At 51.2% G+C, this 17,583-nt stretch overlaps 1 protein-coding gene across 3 annotated transcripts; it reads left to right on the top strand.

Moving 5' to 3' along the window:
* Positions 1–2,756: 2,756 nt before the first annotated feature.
* Positions 2,757–17,555, top strand: Prmt1 (protein arginine methyltransferase 1). 3 transcript variants are annotated; one of them, XM_004672231.2, is made up of 11 exons: positions 2,787–2,866; positions 6,238–6,291; positions 6,805–6,906; positions 10,018–10,173; positions 10,256–10,319; positions 12,345–12,487; positions 12,937–13,024; positions 13,100–13,215; positions 14,162–14,312; positions 15,358–15,479; positions 15,969–17,555. In XM_004672231.2, the coding sequence occupies exons 1-11, from the start codon at positions 2,831–2,833 to the stop codon at positions 16,050–16,052; spliced, it is 1,116 nt and encodes a 371-aa protein (XP_004672288.1). In that variant the 5' UTR covers positions 2,787–2,830; the 3' UTR covers positions 16,053–17,555. The 3 variants fall into 3 exon arrangements, with proteins under 3 accessions (XP_004672289.1, XP_004672288.1, XP_044990168.1); XM_004672232.3 differs by lacking the exon at positions 6,238–6,291 and having other exon boundaries at positions 2,757–2,866; XM_045134233.1 differs by lacking the exons at positions 2,787–2,866; positions 6,238–6,291 and adding an exon at positions 6,489–6,584.
* Positions 17,556–17,583: the final 28 nt, after the last annotated feature.

The following is a 17,583-nucleotide window of genomic DNA, read 5'->3' as shown; positions in this document are numbered from 1 at the left end:
TCCTTCTTTTTTTTTAAATTTTTGGTGGTCTCAATACAGAGCCAAACTGGCCTGGTACTTCTGCCTCTTGTTTTCTCTGTCCTGGGATCACAGGAATTGCTGCATGACTTTTCCTACAGAAGACATGAAGAAATATCTGTTTACCCCAGATAGGGTACCAATGACAGATTAAAGAAATGATGCCACTCCAGTCCATCTTGATGAACCAGTGAGTTTATTGAGGTTACTTACAGGAACATGGGTGACTATGGCAGCTGTATTGCCAAAAAGCTCACCCAGCATGGGTGAGGGGTGAGGACTCAGGACAGCTGCATCCCTGAGGACTTGGAGCTCTGTGTGCGGTTTACACGCAGCCCCACCTATCAGTCTCCGCTCCTGGGCTGCTGTCTGACCTTGAGCAGGGCCTTGCTAATTTTGTAGCTTTCAAGCAGGCCGTGGTGGCCTTTAATCCCAGCTCTTGGGAGGTTGAGGTAGAAGGATCATTTTGAGTTCTAGGCTAGCCTGGGTTAGGGTTAGACCCTGCCTGCAAAACAAAACAAAATCTTGCAACTTTCTGAGCCTTTAAAGTTTTATTAGCTTCCTGAGTCTTAAGAGCCTCCCTTCTCCCTTCAGGAGTGAATGTTTTGATTTGGAGGAAATGCCTACCCAACAGGTATGTGTGGTTTCAATACATATTTTTCTTTTTTTCTTTCATATAATTTTTTTCCCCCTATGGTACTCAGGATGGCACCCAGAGCCTCCTGCATGTTAGCAAATGTACCACTGAGCCATTCCCCAGCCTCTATTTGGGGACTCTAAGCAGGTGCTGTACTGCTGATGCACACTCCTATCTATAAAGTGATGCCTGTTGACTTGGCTGAAAGAGACTAATGGAAAAACTTTCTGAGGTTCATGGAGGTATAGTCATAAGTGGAATGGGATAGAAGCTACCCAAGTGTGTGTCATTAGATGAATCCTATGTCGTTTATGCCTTTAAGTCAGGATGGTGGCAAACACCTTTAATTCCTGCACTCAGGAGGCAGAGATAGGAGGGTCTAGTGAGACCCTTCCTCAAACATACCAACAAAAATAAATAAAATCAGTGGTCTGCCTGAGGCTGGCTTTGTAATCTCAGCACCCTGGAAGTGGATTCAAGAAGTTGAATTCAAGGCCAGCCTCGGCAAGGTGAAGAGTTAAGTCCAGCCTCCTACGTGAAACCTGTCTCAACCAAAATAAAAACGATGTTCTGTTTACCTTCCTTGGGACCAAGCAGCTCAGTCACGTTTAAAGTGTGTAACCCTGACCAAATCCCTTTCCCTCTCAGTGCCTCAGTTTTCTCATCTGTCAAATAGAGGTAATTGCTGGTACCTTTCGCAGTGAGCTGCGGGAGACATTCAATGTGTTCATTTAACTTGTAAAGAGAGGCCGGCTCTCAGCATGAGCTATAATCATTGACTTCAGGAAAGGAGGGAGCTCCCCAAAGCGAGGGCTCCGAAGCGTCACGGTGAAGTGGCCCCAGGCACCTAGGCTGGGATCCTTAAAGTACCAATGACTGGGGTGGCCGAGGGTCCGAGACTTTGTTCTAGTTTTGGTAGACAGCAGGAAGTGGCGAGCGGGAGGAGGGGTGGAGAGCGGAGGGGGATAGGCAGGTGGGAGGGTAAGGCTGAGTGGCTCTGGAGGACCGGAGCAGGACTGAGGATAGAACAGCGGTGGAAAGAGGGGTCGGATGGTCAGATTGGCGGCTGGGTGGGAGGTGGGGCTGTTCTGATTTGGAGGCAGAAGTGAATAAAGAAGTCATACTGGACATCATATCGTGTTTGGAGTCTCCCAGGAAGGATGTAGGCCCAGATCGACGCAGGGTTTGGGGAACTTGCATTGAGGACAGCAGTGGGATAGGAAAGACGAAGAGAAGGTTCAAGAAACCAAATATTTTCTCGACTCTTCCATGAGGAGGTGATGTCCAGATTGCCCATGATGGACGTGTGTGCGTTGACCAGACAAAGAGAGCTGGGTGTTCCCCGCGAGGATTTGGAAGAGGCCAAGAAGAGGGCAATGGGTATGCAGTACGCAGAACCGTTAAGTGGAGGGCTGGCACTCAATGCATTGACGCTTGAGTCTATTCCTGATTTGTTTCGGGACCCCCCCCAAAAGTCCGCCCTCTCCCTCTTCCTCCCTAAGCGGCCTGTTTATCATTGAGTCTGTAGGCACACGCGCCTTTTTTTTTTTTTTTTTTTTTTGTCCTGGACGCCCCTAGCTCTGGGAGAATCCACCGACTGCAAGGTGAGTGGCAGTTCCTGTGAACCAATCTCTATTGCCTAAAGTACTATCTTCTCTCCTTGTGGGCCAATTGCTGGCGTTCTTCTTAGAGGCCTGCAGTCTGGGGAGGGCGGGCCAAAGGGTTCGTAACGTCACCTTTTGGTTAACCAATAGTAGCTAGGGAAAGGGCTGGTCCTTGCAGTGATTGACAGTTCCGTTTCAAGACGTCCGCTGAGCGCGGAGCCCGCCGGGAATCACTGAGGCGGTGCCAGCTGTAGGGCGGGACCCTCCGTTAGATTTTACCCAATCACCATGCTGATTTGTTGAGACAGACAGACAGTTGTCCCCGTCCTAGTCGACTTGATGGGGCGGGGCTCCGAACGCCAGGCCCTTGATATTTGATGGGCCTCTATCTCGCCCAATGGTGAGATGAAGCTTTCAGACAGGCCGCCCTTAAGACCAATAAACACTTGTGGCGGGGTCGCGGTGGGCGGGCTGTGGGCCCGCCGGTATAAGGCAGTGGTGGGGGGGGGGGAAAGCAGTGAGGAGAAAGGGGGGGTCTTGGCGGCCGGAGGAGGAGTAGGTGCGGGTGAAGATGGCGGCAGCTGAGGCCGCGAACTGCATCATGGAGGTGAGTGCCCGGCGCGCCGCAGGGGATAAGGAGGAGGCTCGAGGTCGGCGTCGCGTGGCCTCCCTCGGTCGTGAGGCGCGCTCGGAGCGCGCGCGGGGGCTGCAGGCCTGGATGAGCTCCGCATCCAGGGATGTGCTTGAAGTGTACTTGAGTGGGGGGATCTCTGGCTTTCGGAGGTCGGCGACGTCCAGCCGAGCTGGAGGCCTCGCACTCTCTCCCACGTGGACGCGGGCTGGGGGCGCTTCCGGCCGGGCCCCACGTGGCGGCGGCGCGGTGGGTGGGGAGGGGGTGTGCCGATGCCACGGCCCGGCGGGCTCCACGTGCGGGACAAAGGCTCCGCCCCCGCCCTGGAGGCGCTGTGCCCGCTCCCTCGGACCCTGCGGGGCGCCTCTGGACGTGCACATTGGGGATATGGACACTCTCAGTTGGGAAGGGAATTTCCCGTGGGGGGCTCGGGAGAGATGATGCTTCTGCAGTCCATGTTGGGTCTGTGCGATCAAGGTTTGGTATGCAAAGTATGAGAATCGATCCCCTACGGTGTAACCTTTCCTGGCCATGGATTTGTCCACGCAGACCTTTAGGATCTGGGAGGATGAGTATGGCCCTGTGACCTCCCTTTGGAGGATAGTGGGGCACCTCGATAGAGGAGACCTGATCAGCCGCTGTGCACCCCCTCGTGGTCATTTTGCACATGTGGGAGGGACATCTTTTATCATGGGGCCTGGTCCAAAGCTCACCACCTCCTAATTAGAGGCCCATCTCCGGTGGGGCCATTTTGATGGTTAAGTAAGCACACAGGCTGCGGGTCTTAGCCAACCCTGGACCTCTTTGCTCTGCATACCCTGCATCTGTTTTGTTTTTTGACATAGGGTCTCATTCTAGCCCAGGCTGACCTGGAATTCACTCATTAGTCCCAGGCTAGCCATCACAGCAATCTTACTACCTCAGCCTCCCAAGTGCTGGGATTAAAGGCATGGGAAATCACTCCCGGGTACACACTGATCTTGAGCGTGAGAGATCTCCCCTTTCTGAAGGTTTGCAGCCAGGCCTGGCTCTGTTCATTTCTTTTTTATTATAATTAATATTATTATTTTTAAAATTTATTTGAGAGAGGGAAAGAGACAGGGAGAGAATGGGCGTGCCAGGGCTTCCAGCCACTGCAAACAAACTCCTTGTGCATCTGGCTTATGTGGGTCCAGGGGAACCAAACCAAAGTCCTCTGGCTTCGCAGGCAAGTGCCTTAACTGCTAAACCATCTCTCCAGCCTTTTTTAAATTAGAGATAGAGAAGGGGAGAGAGAATGGGCACACTAGGGCCTCTAGCCACTGCAGACTTCCTCCAGACACATGTGCTACCTTGTGCATCTGACTTACATGGGACGTGGAGAATCTAATCTGGGTCCTTGAGCTTTGCAGGCAAGCACCTTAACCACTAAGTCATCTCTCCAGTCCTTCTTTTTCTTTTTTTGAGGTAAGGTCTCACTCTAGCCCAGGCTGACCTGGCACTCACTCTGTAGTCCCAGGCTGGCTTGGAACTTATGGTGACCCTCCTACCTCTGCCTCCCAACCGCTAGATTGAAAAGCATGTCGCATTATGTCTGGCCTGGTTCTGTTCTTTCTCTTCATCCTACTCTCAATAGCGGAGATGAAACAGCCTCAGTTGCTTGCTAGCTATAGTCCTATGCTCTACCATTAAGTCATACCCCCAGTCCACTTTGTGCTTTTTTTTTTTCCGAGGTAGGGTCTCACTTAGGCTCAGGCTGACCTGGAATTAAACTGTGCAGTCTCAGGGTGGCCTTGAACTCTCGTTGATCCTCCTACCTCTACCCCTCGAGTGCTGGGCTTAAAGGTGTGCATCACCACTCTTATTTTTTTTTTGTGTGTGTGTGTGGGTGTGGGTGTGTGTGTGTGTATGTGTGGGTGTGTGTGCTCCCGGCTCTGTACGTTTTTTAAACTTTAAATATTTTTATTATTTATTTATTTGAGAGAGAGAGAGAGAGAGAGAGAGAGAAAGGCAGATAGAATGGGTGCACCAGGGCCTCCAGCAATTGCAAACGAACTCCAGACACATGTGCCACCTTGTGCATGTGGCTTTATATGGTTACTGAAGAATTGAACCTGGGTGCTTGGGCTTTCCAGGCAAGCACCTTAACTGCTAAGTCAGCTCTCCAGCCCTGTACTTTTTTGAGATGTTTCCCTAAATTGCTCAGTTAAACCTTGAATTTGCCATCTTGCTGCCTCTGGAGTAATTGAGGTGATGGGCTTGGGCCCATGGGGGCAGGTCTCAGTCTCTGGCTCAGGCATTCTTGGGCTGGGTTGTCTTGCTGGGATCTGGTATTGAGAAAGGCCCAGTGAGAAGTTCCCTTGGCAGCCACCATCCTTTTAGGCCACCTCACTGGCTTGGGGGAACTGGGGATGCTTGGGTCACGGCCCAAGACTTGGTCTTTCTGGAGACCCTGGAAGGTGGTCACAACTGAAGAAATGTAATCTGATGGGACTTTGTCCTTTCTGCTCTTACTTTGTCCTAGTCTCTGAGAAGTGCTGGAAACCTGCCATGGGGGGGGGTCATCTGCCTCTGGGGTCACTGCTGTGATCCCTTGGTTTTGCTGACCTTGGTGTTGGAGGAAATGTCTTTCCCCAGAACCTACTTCAGTTTGGCCCCACACCTGGGGCCTCATGGTGGGGTGTGAATGGGTGAAGTGGTCCTGGTTTCTGGAGGGATGGAGGCTTGTGTTCCATCCCACCAGGCTGGCCTCTCTTGGTGGCCCCCTTCCTAGGAGCGGCAGATGAGTGAGGAGGCTGGTTCTGCTTGCACTTATGTTTTCAGGGGTGCCTGCTATGGTGTGATGGCACTCCACATCTCTCTTCTGGAATCCTCTCAGGCCAGGAGAATGGCTTGCAGTGGGGTCAGGTGCCCAGTGCATGTTCCTGCCAGCCTCCTCCCTCCAGCTATTCACAGCACCCCAGCCTCTGGGGGTGGGTGTCAGGAAGTGTCACCTAATCTGGGGGGATTAGGTGGTGAGGGGGAGCGACAGCTGGCAGTATCCATGTGTCTGGTGGATGCCAGTTCCCCTGGCCTGGATGGGGGAGGTGTATGTGGTCAGCTCACTGACCAGCGGGTCAACAGGGACAGGCCACCATCTCTCCAGCCACAGCTGGGACAGGAGACCCCTTACTTTCCATCCCACTCTCCCATCCCTTCCTTGAACAGCCCTGCCTCATCTCATTGCTTGTCCTGTTGCCACTACTCCCTGACAAGGAAAAGCAAGCCTCCAGGACACCCGCTGCCCCCACCCAGAACCTGGTGTCCTGGCCCTACCTAGCCCCAGCCACCCCAGTAGCTAATCCTTTCTCCCTGTTACTCTCTCCTAGAGTTTTGTAGCCACCTTGGCTAATGGGATGAGCCTCCAGCCGCCTCTTGAAGAAGTAAATATCCTTTTGTGAGCCCCCCACACCTCCATATAAAGTTATCCACACATGGGGCTCCTCCAGAGGTCTAACCACCCTCCCTCTCCTTTCAAACGTTTCTCAACGTTCCCTAAACACATAGTGCAGACCCCTCCCAGCCTCAGCTGGCTCACCCGGGACTGTGGCTGCTTCCTTAACTCCATCTCCAGCCCCCCCTTGCCCTTCCCTGTGTCTGCCCTGGCTCTGCCCTCCCACCACTCCCTCCCCAGCTGTGGGCTGAGCTAGAGACGGGCAGAGAGACTGGAGAGATGGTAGGCAGGCGGGTGCTCCCTGAATGGTGATCTGGGTGGGTTTTGAAAGTGGAAAGATGGGGCTGTTAGGTCTGGGGGCTTCCTAGGGAAGAGGCTGTAGAGTTGTCCTGGTGTGATTTGTGTGTGGGTTGGGGGGTGGGTGGGTGGGGTGGATGTTCTGGAGGTTCAAGAAGCTCTAGGGAACCCACCTTTGACCTTGCACTCCTCTACCTCCTCTCAGGTTTCTTGTGGCCAGGCAGAAAGCAGCGAGAAGCCCAACGCTGAGGACATGACATCCAAAGACTACTACTTTGATTCCTATGCCCACTTCGGTATCCACGAGGTAAGTGGGGTGAATCCAGAAGAGCCCTGATGTTGGGCAGGAGTAGAGGTGACTGACACGCATGCTCACTGCCACTTCTGCCCCTCTACTGAGCCTTGAGGCTCTCACAGCCGTTGCCTTGGAGACTGAGGTTAGTCTGGCGCTCTGCAGGCCAGTCTTCTAGCTGGTGTGAGTGTCCGCATGCGCATATGTGCCTGAGACCTTAGCCTGAGGTCAGGGACAGCCAGTTTGGGCGCCCTCTAGCGACCGGTATGAGGAACGCCTCCACTGCTCAGTGCCTTTATGGCTTGAACCTTTCGAGTCTGAGGTCTCTCTAATGTGGCTAGGGTGGCATTCTGAGGAATCTTCACCCCTCCATAGGGCTCTAGGAATGTGGTTAGGTGAGTGCCTTCCATGCAGTTTCCATTCTCAGTACTACAATTGTAGAAACAAAGAAAAAACACAGCAGGAAAAAATATACATAACAAAATTAACTTTTGGGGGAGGGATAGTAGGGATGAAAACCAGCACCTTATACATGCTAGGCAAATGCTCTCACTTAGTGATATCCACATTTCTCTTTATTTTGTGAGAGGCAATCGCTAAGTTGCCCAGGCTGGCCTTGAACATATGATCCTCCCACCTTAGCCTCCTGAGTAGCTGGGATGACAGACCTGGGCCAGCATGTCCTGGGACCCTCCTTTGGGTTTTTTGGGTTTTTGAGACAGGGCCTCTTGGTATAACCATGGCCTCCCTGGAATTCACTGTGCAGTCCAGGCTGGCTTTGAATTTGAGATCCTCTTGCTTCTACCTTTAGAGTGCTGGGATTTACAGGTATATATCACATGCCAAGCTAAAATACTACTATGTAAGTGCACAGCTGAGTGTCATCAATGTACTGAGGAATTTTTTTTTAAATTTTCCTCTTTACATGGAGAAAGTGTGAGTATATCAGGGCCTCTTACCACTACAAACAACACATGTACCACTTTGTGCATCTGGCTTACATGGGTACTGAGGAATTGAACCTGAACTATCAGGGTTTGCAAGTCAGAGCCTTTAACCACTGAGCAACCTATCCAGCCCCAGGACTTTCAATTTCTTTCTTTCTTTTTTTTTTTGAAGTAGGGTCTCTCTCTAACCTAGGCTGACCTGGAATTCACTATATGGTCTCATGGTGGCCTCGAACTCACGGTGATCCTCTTACCTCTGCCTCCCAAGTGCTGGGATTAAAGTTGTGCACCACCACACCGGCTCAAAAAAATTTTATTTTTATTTATTTTTCTGAGAGTGAGAGAATAGGTGCTCCAGGTCTTCTAGCCACTGCAAAGGAACTCCAGACATGGATGTGCCACTTTGTGCATCTGGCTTACATGGATCCTGAGGAATCGAATCTGGGTCCTTCGACTTTGCAGACAGGTGCCTTAACCACTAAGCCATCTCTCCAGTTCTTCCTCCCCCCCAACACATACACTGATTTTTTTTTTTTTTTCCAAGATAGGGTATCACTGTAGTTCAGGCTGATTTGGAATTCACTGTGTAGTCTCAGGGTGGTCTTGAACTCACAGTGATCCTCCTATCTCTGCCTCCTGAGTGCTGGGATTAGAGGCATGCACCACCATGCCTGGCTTTTTAAAAATATATTTATTTGTTTTTATTTATTTATTTGAGAGCGACAAAGAGATAAAGAGGGAGGGAGGGGGAGAGAGAGAGAGATTGGGTGCGCCGGGCCTCTAGCCACTGCAAACAAACTCCAGATGCATGCGCCCTCTTGTGCATTTGGCTGATTTGGCTCCTGGGGAATCAAGCTTCAAATTGGAGTCCTTAGGCTTGACAGGCAAGTGCTTAACCACTAAGCCATCTGCCCAGTACACCCTCCCTTTTTTTTTTAGTAAGAATGAACCCAGGAATCACTGAGCCATATCACCAGGTCTACTTAGTGTGGTTTGTTTGTTTTGATTTGTTTAAATATTTATTTATTTATTTGCAAGCAGAGAAAGAAAGAATGAGCATGCCAGGGCCTCTAGCCACTGCAAAAGAACCCCAGAATGCAGTGCCACTTTGTGCATCTGGCTTTACGTGAGTACTGGGGAACTGAACCCAGGTTGCTAGGCTTTGCCAGCAAGTTCCTTAACCACTGAGCCATTTCTCCAGCCGTATTTGTTTTGTTTTGATCTTTATTTATTTCTACATTTGTGTGGAGTGGGGGTTGTTGGTGCACCAGGTTCTCTTGCTGCTGCAGACAAACACCAGATGCACCATTTTGGCTTTTGGCTTATATGGATAGATTGAGAATTAAACCTTTGCAGACAAACACCTTTACTGAACCATCTTGTCAGCCTGCCTCTCTGCCCCCAATCCTTTTGCTCTGATTTTTTTTTTTTTTTGAGGTAGGGCTCACTTTAGCCCAGGCTGTCCTCAGAACTCACAGCAATCCTATTTCTACGCCCCAGTGCTGCAATTAAGGGCACCACTATGCCTGGCTTTCCTTTAATTTTAGTTTTTTGAAGTAGGATCTCATTCTAGCTCAGGCTGACCAGGAATTAACTCTGTAGTCTCAGGGTGGCCTTGAACTCATGGTGATCCTCCTACCTTTACCTCTTGAGTGTGGGATTAAAGGCATGTGTTCCACCATGCCTGGCTTTACTTTTTAAAAATATTTTATTTATTTATTTGACAGAAAGAGGGAGGGAGAGAGAGAATGGGCGTGCCAAGGCTTTTAGCCACTGCAAATGAATTCCAGACATGTGCACCCTCTTGTGTATCTGGCTAACATGGGTCCTGGGGAATAGAACCTGGGTCCTTTGGCTTTGTAGGCAAATGCTTTAACCACTAAGCCATCCCTGCAGCCTGGCTTTCTTTAATTTTGATGTTGAGGTATTAAGTTTAATACTCAAGCAGGCCTTGAACTCACAATCCTGCTTCAGCTTCTTGAAATTCCTTGGTTTTAGGTGGCAGTGGTGGAATCTGGCTAGCATGGGTGTTGGCTCAATTGATTCTGATGTAATATAGATAGGTTGCAGAGGGGAAGGAGTCTTTCTGCGGGGTCTCAGTGTTGTCCCTGATGGCCATCAGAGTGGTGAAGGCCAAGTCACCCCGTTTCCCTCATTCTATCCTGGTCCCCTTCCCCAGGAGATGCTGAAGGATGAGGTGCGCACCCTCACATACCGCAACTCCATGTTTCACAATCGGCATCTCTTCAAGGACAAGGTGGTGCTGGACGTGGGCTCAGGCACAGGCATCCTGTGCATGTTTGCTGCCAAGGCTGGGGCCCGGAAGGTCATTGGGGTGAGTTTCTGGGCAAAGGGGGCTAGGTGGGGGTGCGGGTGGGACTGGACGGGTCTCACCCGCCTTCTTCCTGGGCCCTCAGATCGAGTGTTCCAGTATCTCTGATTATGCTGTGAAGATCGTCAAAGCCAACAAGTTAGACCACGGTGAGCTGGGAGGAGGATGGGTCTTTGGGGTGGAATGGGCAGTTCCCATTTCCCTTAGGTCTTCAGTGAAGGAACAGCCTGGTGCTGTGCAGCTGGCATCTCTTCCCCTACAGTTTTATGAATGTTGAGGGTGTGAGTGTCAGACTTCTAGGCTTGGGGGCCTTCATTCTATAGTCAAGACAGGAAGGGCCCTGCCTGGTCTCATGGCTGGGCCTTGTGAGAGGTCTCTCCATACCTCTAAGAGGCTTTTGATTTTAACTAACACTGGAGAAACTGACACCTGAGCTGGTGTGGCAACACATTCCTTCACAGCTGCTGCCGCCACCTCCAGTTAGCACGAGCCTGTGGCCCTGTGCAGCTGCTCGTTGAGTAGATCAGTACGTTCCAGGTGTGGAGGCATCTAGCTGTTTCCATGGCTGCCTCATGTGCAGACCTGGTCTATAAACCAGTCTCCTGTGTGAGCATTAAGGCCTTGGGGATGCCCCTTTTCCAGTGTGTCTGTCTTTCATACCCGAACCAGTGTTTTGTGAGCTCAGCTTGCAAAAAAAAAAGGTTTGGGTCAGAGATGGGAGGGCACATCATGCCAACCTGGTCTACTTAGGGCTTTATTTATCCTGCTTTAAAAGAAAAAACAGCTGCTGGGCATGTGAGTGTTGCCTTTAATCCCAGCACTTGGAGGCTAAGGTAGTAGGACCACCATCATTTTGAGGCCTGCCTAGGGCTACAGTGAGTTCCAGGTCAGCCTGGGCTAGAGTGAGACTGTACCTTGTTTTTTTTTTTTTAAAAACAGAAGGAAAAATAAGGCTGGAGATATGGCTTAGCGGTTAAGGTGCTTGCCTGCCAAGCCTAAGGACCTATGTTCCATCTCTCCAGATGGCACAAGGTTGCACATGCACACTAGGTGGCACACATGTCTGGAGCTCGATTGCAGTGGCTGAAGCCCTGGTGTGCCAGTTCTCTTTCTTGCTAGCACCCCTCCCCAACCCCCCAAAAAATTCCCCAAATGTCAGTTAGTAGATTGGGTAGTTATTGCCAAGGTTCCCACCAGCAAGGTCAAAGATTCTGGGAACATGGGAGACAGGCTTTTCACATGTGTAGCCTTTGGGATCTGGAGTGGTTGTGGTTATTGTAAATGAAACTTTTGTACTGAACCTACAGGCACCTGACACTTAGTTTCAAGGGCTCTGCATTTGAAACAAAATCCCCAGGGACATCCTATCTCTGTAAATTCTTTTAAAAGATAAGGTTGGTTCCCAACAAACAAAACAAAAGCACACTGTATGGCTTTATTTTTAATCTCCAATACTGGGGGTAGACCCCCAAGGCCTTGCTCATGCTTAGCAGGTATTCTCCTAACAAGCCATGCTCCCACTTCCTCACTGTAGATAGAGGGGAGGTCATTCATCCCTTTGCCTTCTATTTTTTTATTGTTTTTTGGAGGGTGGTTTTCAAGGTAGGGTCTCTCTGTAGCCCAGGCTAACCTGGAATTCACTATGTAGTCTCAGAGTGGTCTTGAACTCAAGGCAATCCTCCTACCTCTGCTTCCTGAGTGCTGGGATTAAAGGCGTGTGCCACCACGCCCGGCTCCTTTGTCTTCTGTTTTGTCTTGGCTGGCCTTGAACTTAGGATCATTCTGCTTCAGCCTCCTGAGTAGCTAGGATGACCACCTTCACTAGGTCCAGCTGATGTGGCCAGTTTGAAAATGTGACCGTGCTTTTATGGCATCAAATTGGTGAATGGCAGGCTTATTTTTAGTCTGAGATAGAATCTAGGATTTCATGAATGTTAACTCGGGGTCTGACTGCTGAGCCACACTCAGCCCCAAAACAGGGTCTCCTCACCCACCCTCAGACTGTAGCCACTGCCTCTGTTACGTCCAGTGGGATGTGGATTGGAATGCTGTTAAGGGAACGTGGTTGATCATAGGGTTCTGTGAAGGTGTCTGAAGCCAGTCCTAGCTCAGAGTGGAGGGTCTCCGGGTGGGTGGCAGGCTCCTGGGCTAATATGTCACCCCTGTGGCTGCAGTGGTGACCATCATCAAGGGCAAGGTGGAGGAGGTGGAGCTGCCAGTGGAGAAGGTGGACATCATCATTAGCGAGTGGATGGGCTACTGTCTCTTCTACGAGTCCATGCTCAACACTGTGCTGCATGCCCGAGACAAGTGGCTGGTGAGGCGCTGTTATCCCTATGGGGTTGCATATAGGATGGGGATACAGGCACTGCAAGTCTGGCAGTGATGGGTGAAGTGCCAGCAGGCAGTGAGCACTGAGCAGGACATAGGCTGGGGCAGAGGGGTGAGCTGAGGCTATGTGCTCAGGTGGATCAAGCCTGGGTGAAAGTGGATTGAGGGAAGGATGGACAGGAGCTATTGGGAAAGCCAGTGCAGAGGTCCAAGGGCAGGAGTGAGCTGTTCGGAGGAGCACCAGGAAGGGTCCCTGTGAGGATTACCTTCTTCAGAGGGGCCAGAGAGGAGAGGATTGGTTGAAGAGTGATTGGTGAAGGTGATGCTGGCTCAGAGCCATGTGAGCACAGCAGTACACAGGGGTCAGAATGGCTGGTTTTGGGGGTGGTGCTGCAAGGTCCTCATCCTCCATGGTCTCACCCAACTCTTTGATAGGCACCTGATGGCCTCATCTTCCCAGACCGGGCTACCCTGTATGTTACAGCAATTGAAGACCGGCAGTACAAAGACTACAAGATCCACTGTGAGCAAGGGGCCTGCAGGGATGTGAGGGTGAAGGTGGGGCTAGGGCTGCAGCTCACTCACCCTGTCTGCCTAGGGTGGGAGAACGTGTATGGCTTTGACATGTCCTGCATCAAAGATGTGGCCATCAAGGAACCTTTGGTGGATGTGGTGGATCCGAAGCAGCTGGTCACCAATGCCTGTCTTATAAAGGTAATGTGTGACTGTGGTTGAGTCTCTATGGATGAAACCAAAAAAATTAGTTAATGGGTAAGGGTGGGGCTACAAGACTCCTGTCTGTGAGAGTCCCATGGAAGATGTTTTGACCCATACACATCTGAGTCCTGTGGGTACAGGGCAGCTAGAACCCCACACTAGGAAGCTCTGTCAGCAGAGAGCTAGGACTCCAAGCCACTGTCCCTCTTCCCCAGGCAAATCCCAGCAGATGTGAGGCAGTTGTTATTGGCCCCCGGAGAGCTACAGGAGGTGTATGAGAAAGGAGCAACAAAGGCAGGGAGTCTGTGGGCTGTCCTCTGAGAACACAAGGCCACCAGAGGCTTGAACAGATTGGTCTGATTATTACTGTCTTAAAACCAGGCTGTGACTGAATGTGGTGGCATGTTCCCATTTTCCCTCCTTTATTATTAACTCTGTTTTATTTATTTGAGAGAGATTGAGAGAAAGAGACAAGTAGAGAGAGAATGGACCTGTAGCCACTGCAAATAAACTCCACATGCATTCCTCCCCCCCCCCCCCGCCCGTGCATATGGCTCTATGTTGGTACTGGGAAATCAGGTTATTAGGCTTTGCAGGCATTCTAGATTCTTCAGCTCCCCCCCCCCCATTTTTCCTCCTTTTAATTTCACAGCTTGTATGTTCTTGGGAGGCTGAAGCAGAAGCGTGGAGGAGGAGATTTGTTCAAAGCCATGTTGGCAGCAGAACTAGACCTTGTCTAACAGAAGTAAACAAGCAAAGAGTGCTATAGCCCAACAAGCAACCATAAGATGTTGGGTCAGCAAGCTGGGTGTTAGGAGAGTGGGTGTAATTAGGAGGCAGAGAAACAAATGCCAAGACCCAGGGTGGCCTGGGATGTCGCAGCAGTGTCCTGAGCAGAACAGGGAGAACAGACTCTGAGCAGTGGTCTCTTCCTGTTCTACAGGAGGTAGACATATACACTGTCAAGGTGGAAGACCTGACCTTCACCTCGCCTTTCTGCCTGCAAGTGAAGCGGAATGACTATGTGCATGCACTGGTGGCCTACTTCAACATTGAGTTCACCCGTTGCCACAAGAGGACTGGCTTCTCCACCAGTGAGTAGATGGGTCCCAGGCCACAGTGGAGGGTTATGTATGATATTGTAGCACGTCAAGCTGGTGGCTCATGCCTATCACCCCAGCTACTTGGGAGGCTCAGACAGGAAGATGGCAAATTCAAGGCCAACCTATGCAAGCTATCAAGACCCTGTCTCAAAATGTAAAAAAGCCGGGCGTGGTGGCACACACCTTTAATCCCAGCATTTGGGAGGCAGAGGTAGGAGGATCACTGTGAGATCAAGGCCACCCTGAGACTACATAGTGAATTCCAGGTCAGCCTGGCCTAGAGTGAGACCCTACCTTGAAAAAAACAAACAAATGAACAACAAAAAAAGTTAAAAAGCTGGAGTGATGGCTCAGCAGTTAAGGAAGGCAATTGCCTGCAAAACCTAACAACCCTGCTAGACATGATGGTGCACACCTTTAATCTCAGCACTTGGGAGGCTGAGGTAGGAGAGGATTGCCATGGGTTTGAGGTCAGCCTAAGACTACATAGTGAATTCCAGGTCAGCCGGGGCTAGAGTGAGATCCTACCTGGAAAAACAAAAACAAACAACAAAAAACCCCTAATGACCTGAATTCAGTTACCCAGTGCACATGTAAAGCCAGATGTACAAGGTGATGTATGCATCTGGAGTCTGCAGTGGCTAGAGGTCCTGGCACAATCATAATCTCTCTTTCTCTGTGTCTCTCTGCTTGCAAATAAGTAAAAATGTTTTTAAAAAGCTGAGGATAAAGGGCTGGGGATATGTCTTAGTGGTAGAGCACCTGCCTAGAATCTTCAGTGGGGAGCCTGGGGTCTTGGCTCAATGCTAAGGCCTCCTGCTTGCCTCCCCTGCTCAAGTACTGTACTGGGTCCTGTGAACCCAGTACTGAGAACCCATTTCAACCCAGCTGCTGGGATCTCACACCCTACATACATACCCAGCAGCCATTCTCTCAGACTTGTTGAGGATAGTGAAGTGTGGAGAGTTCTGGGTATAGCATGGGTCAGTTTCCAGGCAGAGGCTCCATCTCAGGGCTGACCAACTTGGCCCTCTAGGCCCTGAGTCTCCGTACACGCACTGGAAGCAGACTGTGTTCTACATGGAAGACTACCTGACAGTGAAGACAGGCGAGGAGATCTTTGGCACCATTGGCATGCGGCCCAATGCCAAGAACAATGTGAGGCATGGGGTGCTGGGCTGGCAGTTGGGTGGGGTCCCCGGGTGCTCAGAGCACAGTAGGTAGTGCAGGCTGGGAGCAGATGAGTGCACAAGAGGGCTCTTAGTTCTTGAACATTCATCAGCTGGGGAGTGGGCAGAGGAGAGGAGGATGTCCTCAGAAGGCCCCCCAGGGTAGTCACTTAAAACTGCTCAGTGCCAAGGGCCTCACTGTCCTCCCTGAGGATGCTGAAGAGTGCACCTGGCCCCAAATGACAGTCTTGGAGGGAGGGTGTGGGAACATTGTTTGGGACCCTGTCAGTGTGGAGGGTGAACCTAGAGCTGCTTGCCTTAAGGAGATAGGGAAATATGATACAAGAGACAGGAGTCAGCTCACGGTGGTAGCGAGGGGCTCAGTGAAGGTGTCCCTGTGGAACTGTTACTTGGGAGTGGGTTCAGGGTATGGGGTAGGTGCATGGTTTGAACCCCCTTCTGACACTTCTCCCTGCAGCGTGACCTGGACTTCACCATTGACCTGGATTTCAAGGGCCAGCTGTGTGAGCTGTCCTGCTCCACTGACTACCGGATGCGCTGAGCCGGCGCCCAGGCACCCAGCCCTACCATGGCTGGGGCGTTCTTAGGCGATTTCGGGGTCCCCTCTCCTGGCCTTCCATAGTAGGGGCTCAGGGGCTGGGCTTGAGGGATGGGAGGGCACGTCGTGACTGTGTTTTTCATAACTTATGTTTTTATATGGTTCTGTTTACGCCAATAAATCTCAGCTGGGACTGGTCGGCTTCCTGGGGTTCCCTCTATAGGTGCTGAACTGCCATCCACAGCTACCCTGGGGGCAGGGCTTGGTGTCTGTAGCCAGTGCCCTGTGCCCTAGGACTTCCCTAGACTCTTGAGTGTCTGCCTTCCAGGGATCTCAGGAACTTTGTCTCAACTGTTGCGTTATGGGACTCTTGGGGCCTGTGTACTGCCTTAGGGTAGGGGGCTCCCAGCACCCCTGCCTCGGGTTTCCCAAAACACTCCCTTCCCATCACCACCATTGAATAGTTCCTGCCCGGCTGATTTTTCCTGTCCTGGTTCCTCCAAAGCCAGGCCAGGGTTGGCCAGCAGTGTAGAACCCCTGTTCTACCTATGAGCTGATTTGGAGCTGGGTTTTGAGGGGTAGCCTCTGTGGGTAACAACGGGAGGGGGTCTGCATAAGATAGTGCCCTTCCTCCTGTTCTACAGACCTTTCATTTCCTATCCTGCCTGTACCCCAGAGCCAGTTCTTTGGTACCTGCTGTATGTACTTGGTCCACAGTTTACTTACCTTGTGTGGTTCTAGTTTCTGCCTCCCAGCCCCAGTGAGCCATTCTGCCAGGTCCTGGCCCTCCATAGATCCCATGCTCCCAGCACCACTTACTCTCTACAGGGCCCTGGAGGGATAAAGGCCGCTGCCTAATCTCCATCCAGTGTTCCTGGAGCTATCTGCTGTGTCTGGCCTTGCCCCACATTCCCACTTTAAAGCGGTTTCCTCTCATGAGGCCTCTGTATCCTTGTAACCTGCAGAAAGTAGGGATTTCAGTAGGTGTGGCCTGGTTTGATTTCCACTAGTCATAGAGTACTATGAACAGACCTGGCCAACAGAATGGCTATCTATGTACCTCTTACCCCCTGCCTCAGCTGTGGGGGCTCCAGATTCCCAGGGCAAGTGAAGGAGGGCACGCTGTATCCCACACCTGCCCCTGTTCTGCAGGTGTGGGATGGGATGAGTGGAGATGTGTAGTTTCTGGGCTAGATGTCTAAGACCACAGACAGCCCAAGGGCCAAGTCACTGGCTATTTCCGCTCCCTGGTTGTGTGCCTGTTCTACTCCGTGCTGTCCCTTAGGACTAACAACCTCATGGCTATGGACAATGCACAGCTGGCTGAGTGACCCTGGGATCTCCCTACCCTGGCCTCAGTATGCTCATCTGCTTGCTGGGACTGCTATCCAAATATCTCCCTTTTACAACCGTCCTTTAACACTGGGTCCACATCCTCACTGTCTTCGGACCCAGCCTGAGCAAAGTCCCAACGCCCAGAGTTGAATAAAACACAAGTTCCATGTCTGCTGGGTCTCTTAATATGCTCATTTTT

The sequence above is a fragment of the Jaculus jaculus genome, chromosome 14 (genome assembly GCF_020740685.1).
Source record: "Jaculus jaculus isolate mJacJac1 chromosome 14, mJacJac1.mat.Y.cur, whole genome shotgun sequence".
Taxonomy (NCBI): domain Eukaryota; kingdom Metazoa; phylum Chordata; class Mammalia; order Rodentia; family Dipodidae; genus Jaculus; species Jaculus jaculus.
The sequence above is the reverse complement of the archived record's forward strand: the minus strand, read 5'-3'. Positions and strand labels throughout refer to the sequence as shown.

Coding starts and splice junctions, on each gene's coding strand:
- Prmt1 (XM_004672231.2), top strand. CDS start 2,831: ATGGCGGCAGCTGAGGCCGCGAACTGCATCATGGAG. Junction 10,320..12,344: donor AGCCAACAAGTTAGACCACG/GTGAGCTGGGAG, acceptor CTGTGGCTGCAG/TGGTGACCATCATCAAGGGC. Junction 15,480..15,968: donor GGCCCAATGCCAAGAACAAT/GTGAGGCATGGG, acceptor TTCTCCCTGCAG/CGTGACCTGGACTTCACCAT.